The sequence below is a fragment of the Pyxicephalus adspersus genome, chromosome 1, assembly GCF_032062135.1.
Source record: "Pyxicephalus adspersus chromosome 1, UCB_Pads_2.0, whole genome shotgun sequence".
Classification (NCBI taxonomy): Eukaryota; Metazoa; Chordata; class Amphibia; order Anura; family Pyxicephalidae; genus Pyxicephalus; species Pyxicephalus adspersus.
This window is the reverse complement of record NC_092858.1, coordinates 42,187,719-42,193,518: the sequence shown is the minus strand read 5'-3', so window position 1 is coordinate 42,193,518 and position 5,800 is coordinate 42,187,719. Positions and strand designations below refer to the sequence as shown.

Sequence of the window (5,800 nt, the reverse complement as noted above, 5' to 3'; positions counted from 1 at the left end):
CCTTGTAACCTCATTTCACCCCAGCCAAGGAATGCAGTGTACATCCCCGGAGCCCCAAGGAGATCTGCACATGTCGCCCACAGACTGAGGGAATGTTGTTTGGATGAAGCAAGCTGTTTGTAGGGGAAAAACAAGCCAGATGGGAAAGTGTTTGATGCCAGCTCTCAGTTAGCAGTGTCCTGATGCAGGAAACTACAACTCACAAGGTTCAGACAATTGTCACATCTCTTATACAGCAATCACTCTACAGCCACATTGATGGATCCACTATGAAATGATTATCTGGGTTTTTAGACTGGATACTTTATATACTTGATTACATTACCACAAAACATGGAAGAGCCATATACATATATATAATATAATGCGTTCAGCCAATTGGCAAATGGAAATTAGTTTATCTAAATCCAGCATTTAGTTTTGGATAATGTGGGAAAAGGTTAGCAAACTTTTCAGGTTTTTATTGTTTTAGCTGTGCTTATTCGGTAGAACAGATATGTCTCAGGCTAGGGAAGCAGACAGTGGATCTATGCTTGATCTGCAAAATCAACCAATGATCAAAAATTGACTGGGGAATAAATAGCGGGGACACTAACTTGCGCTTATTTATATCACATAGATTTTTGCAGCCACCACTAGATTTGAGCCGCAAAGCTATACGGTTGGTGCACGTGCCTGCACTTGATCAATACAAAAGAATGGGCTTTCCCAAGAAGTGTTATCAATTTTTATTTTTATCCAGATCAATAGAAAAGGGCTCTGGTTTATTAGCTGTTTTGTTAGATTTTTATTAGATTTTTTCTTTATTTTTATTAAGCTAACAGCAAAACTCAGTCTAGTAAGGGGCTTCAAAAGCGTTTTTGTTATCAAAGGCAATTGCCAGAATTAGGGGCTTGCTTATCAATATTTTCACCCAAGTTTTACTTAAACTTTACTAATTTTTCCACTTTAAATACTAATAAATACTATGAACTGTGACTAAAAGTGTAATTACACATTTTCTAAATGAATCAAATGTGCTAATTTTGGGTAAAAGTTTTTCACATTTTGGCTGAAACATTTATCAATTGACCCCTTAGAATTCCAGACTAAATGTATAGGCTAAGTATATTTATTTTATTGAGGTCTAAGGATAACAAAGACATTTTTGCACCCAGATTTATTTTGTCATCTTAGTCCACATTGAGTAAACCCTTCTTTATCCTAGTGACTATTTCCAGGGACAAAAAGTGATAAAAAAAATTAAATTTTTGGCCGAATAGAAGTTAAATGACTTTATTTGGCTTTTGTAATAGAAGAACCCTATAAAAAAAGTCATGGCTGTAAAGCAGGCATCATGGAGTACCTGCATTTTCCTTCTCTACTTTCCTCCACCACCCAGATCCACCACTGCAGGAAAAACATCTGGGGCACACATGGACACCTCACTTCCTTTAATGCAGAGCTGGGTATCTAGGTGACTGATTGGCAAGGCTGGGCATTGCCACATGGGGAAGGGCAATTTAAGTCCTCTGCAAATATCAACTTTATGTACTATTAGATTGGTGTGCCCAGGGGAGCTTAATAAATGCAGGAGCAACATTTTTGGGCTTCTGGCCGTACAAATTATATAGTATATAAATGTACCTTGTGTGGGCAAAGTTCTGCTTAACAATAAATGATTTATTTTTTTAAAAGCCTGGCATGTAACTAAACAGTTGGTTCAATGGTATTTAAGGTTACACTGTGTCCAGTGGTGTGTAATGTCTTCTCCCCTTACAACATAGCCGGTGCTGCTTTACCTCTGTAAAGAGTTCCATTTGTAACAGAATCTGCTCAGCTCAGTTATTTCCTGTCTGGTGTCAGTAAATAGAAGGGAGGAGGTTGGGGGATGGGTGTTGTAAGAAGGGGAAGAGTCAAAATTTGTGCTTTTCTAGCTGTGTAGGGCAGCATTGCCTTTTTAAAAATGTAAAACATAATGGTATTTCCACGTCATCAATTTTCTTCCAAGTCAAAGAAGCAAGGGGTTTATTGCTCATTTTTGGATAGTGGGCAGAACCATTAACACATACATGTATGTCCTTGCCAACTCTGCCCCAGCTCGCCTAGTTTATAACCCAGATGCAGCCTAATACTATAAAGCAATATCTTCCAGATTGCATACAGCTGCTTAGACTGGCTGCCTTCAACAGAGAAATATGTTAATGGGATGGCTTCTGCGGAGTAGCAAATGGCAAACAAGCTTCTTCTCAAGTTTCTTCGGACCCTCGCCGTATCCTGATTGGTTAGCATACTGCCCCTTATTTGGAGGCACTTGCCCTCTTTCCGACCCAATCCCTCTTTCCTCCTTTGGTGTGGATACATACACCTCCCATATATTTGTACTATTTAACTAATAAAAAGTGCTATTCCACACTAATCCTTTCATCCATCCTCTTAGTTATTAAATCTGTTGTTTTGAAACCCTAATATAAGGAAAAAGTAGTGATAAAAGCACTTGACAGCTGACCTAGTTATACTGTATTTTGTATGTTTGTTTTTTTTTTTTTGCAAAAAGGAGTGGCAGGGGTGTGCCTACATATTTCATATTTTAGGCTAATAATTGTCCCTCTTTCCTATTTCTAAAAGTTGGACTTGGTATGGGTTCAGCTGACCATGTATGTAGAAAGTTACTACACTCAGTCATGAAACTTTGTTTCCTAATGGGTTAACAAACTTGAAGAGAAAAGAAAAAAGTTATCAGTGACAGTAGGGAGTAGAAGACTCCAGGCAGGAATAGGAAGAGGGAGATGGCTGGGAAGCAGGACTGTCAGCTCAGGCTATTCTTAGATGTATGGGTAACTATCTTACTAGAGGAAGGAAAAGGCAAATACAAGCCAACACTTCCTGACTTCACATTAGGTTAATCATAGGCTTTGAAAGGCAGAGGATGTGAATACTAGAGCACCATTATGTGAGCTTGGATACGTCTGTGTTTTGCTAGTATGTATCTGCGTCCGTTATTCAGTAGAAGCTAAGCACAGTACAGATATCTACTGAAATGAGATAAAGAGTTTACATTTTCTCCAACTATTTCTCTACTCGGGTCCATACCAATGATGCATGACATAAACAGTCAAGGCTGGCTGACATTAACATTCTTGTTAATTCTTCTTCCACATTCTGCCTTTGGTAGCCTGATGTTCTGACTACTATCCATTGTTTTGGATGTTTCGATGATCCGTCTCAATCAAACCTCTTGGTTCAAATTTTAAAACATTATAACATTTAATTTGTGAGCTATCTTTTGATATTGCACTTAATACAGACAATATATGTAATTAAATGTGTGATACTTCCAACCAAGTACAGTGTTCTCCCCAGCCCCTTTGAGCTGGGCGCACCACACGGCACTTTTTAGTAACCACCTGGCTGTTTTTTTGGTGGTTACTGAAGATTAAGATCACAATACAGGGGCTGCCACCCACCTTCAGTTATTTCACACCCGACTTAAAAAATGTATGATTTGAACACTGAAGTAATTATAATTATTCTAATTTTTATTTGCATGTGTGCATGTAAAATGCAGAATCCACTACAGTGCACAACCTAATCATAATAGTAAAATATAGATTTGTTGTTTCCTTTCTCACTGTGGAGGGGCAGTAATGACATTCTGGCTGCACATTCAAAACACCTCTCCTTCTTCTTATCACCTAATTGTGTTAGTGGCAGGGCAGGATCACAGGTAAAAACCTAAGGATCTGTAAGCTGTAGCTACCAAAAGTTTTTTTTTTTTTATATTTGTATGTATATAGATTCTTTTCTACAAACCCCCATGTTATGGAGCGAAGGGGATGTTCTGCCCCAGGGTGGCAATGATATGTCTCCACAGTGACAATACGGTGAGCGAGTGTGTTGTCAGAAACAATGCTTCGCTTGACCTTCAGTAAATGTCACAATGTTGGCTTTCAAGGAAACCTGTGCTAAGGTTGCCATTTCCTCTCCTGAAAATAATAGTTGCCTCGCTGATCCAACAGCTGCATTACTTTTGGGATCACAGACTTGAGAATGTAGATATCTAGTTTTCACTGGATACTTTTCCAGATTCGTGACTGAAAGACTGGAGGCAAATACCGACCAGCAAATTGTATTTTTATTAGGAGGTCAGTAGTACTAAAACAAGAATTCTATTTAAAAAGGAAAAATAAACCAAACTATTTAATATATTAGTACTACTGTAGTATATATTAGGTGACTAAATAATAAGACATTATGATGTATTTCTGTATGTGTGTGTGCTGATGAGTCGGCCGTCTGCTGCCTAAACTTGTTGCTGAAGCTTTTGTAGGTAAAGTCATACAGTCCCTGAAGTCATGCATTTATTATATTTGGAACATGTACATGAATTATGAATATTTTAGTGAAAGACCTTTTCATTATTGCATGTTGTAGTTTGATCCTTTTTAACCCATGTTCATGTTTTTCTTTTAGATATGGAAAGATTGTATCCACAAAGGCCATATTGGATAAAACAACCAATAAGTGTAAAGGTAAGTGTCTTGGCCTGATATGTTTTGTGATATTTCTGGTTATACAATACTTTCACTGGTTAGTTACATGACATTCTGCAAAGGTTGCAATCAAACCTTGTTGGATGTGACTATCTCAGGACAATTGGTTGTACTTTTTGTTTAGATCTCTTGGTGTCATGTTGTTCAGTCCTGTAGGTTCAATAGTTTACAGCTGGTCCCCCATTATTATTTTGTGATTGATGGCTGGTAGCCTACAAATGTTTAGGTATCTGTACTGTTCATGTAGCTAAAATAGCAGCTGGTAGTTGTTGCTGCAATTATTTAATAGGAAGCTATACCTTATGCCATATGCATGTCTACTAACCTAAATTTACAGTACACTGTAACTTCCAAATAGTCCATGCACTCTCTGGTGTCCGTACAACAAGCAAGGTGATTGTTCATTGTGCATTTAGGTTCCATTTTTAAAAATTTAATTAGACAGACAGGCTGCTTTATTTATAGATTTAAAAGCAACCTGATCACACAAACCTTGACCAAACACTGTGCAAAATGCATTCGGGTTCTTTTGCTGTACTCCATTGTGTTTTTTTTTTTTTTTTGGCCAAGTCAATTGAAATGTTTGATTTGATGGTTTTCGGTTTTCGATGGGTTTACAAACACTAAACTAAAAAAGAATGTGGCTAGCGTTCGGGGGTATAGAAATATACCAGTGTCATGTCGCTAATGTGATTTTGAATGTCGTTCTTAAGAGCCGTAAAACAAACAGTTTTAACGAGGTTAGATCTGGAGTGCTGAATTACTAAATGGAATGAGCTGAGGCATCTAATGTGGATAATGTAAAGATTGACACAGAAAAGGTTGGGTTCTCTGAAGATTTGCTTCAGTAATTCGAAGAAAAGCTGTTATCAGGTCATGGTGCAGGCACATGTAACCGCAGGATTCCTCACATTCCAAGAATTTCTAGTGTGAGAGGAGGAATAAGGAGCTAAGTGCAATAGATCAGATACTCTGGTGAACAGGTTAGACGGTATGCTTTAGGAATGCATTTGAAATAACTCCACAAACAACCATAATATGCATACACATCATATCTATTTATTTATATTGACATAACCACCATCATTGATTCCATATGTTAGAGTGTCAAAGCTATTAATTAGTAGAGGTTTTGTGCATTTTTTTTTGTTTATTATGTTTAGGATTAAAAACAAAAAAATGTTTTTTGTTTAGCCTAGGAACCTGTAAGGCTACAATTGTTGCCAATGCTCATTTGATTTTTAAAGCACAGCACTAGCATGATGATC

General features: G+C 37.5%; 1 protein-coding gene across 1 annotated transcript in view; it reads left to right on the top strand.

Moving 5' to 3' along the window:
• The window catches only part of RBMS2 (RNA binding motif single stranded interacting protein 2), a gene marked incomplete in the record, with an annotated part of 64,584 nt that overhangs the window by 33,554 nt on the left and 25,230 nt on the right, over positions 1-5,800 (top strand). Inside the window, 1 exon segment of the mRNA XM_072408331.1 lies at positions 4,453-4,511. Within this exon segment, the coding sequence (XP_072264432.1) occupies positions 4,453-4,511 (59 nt within the window).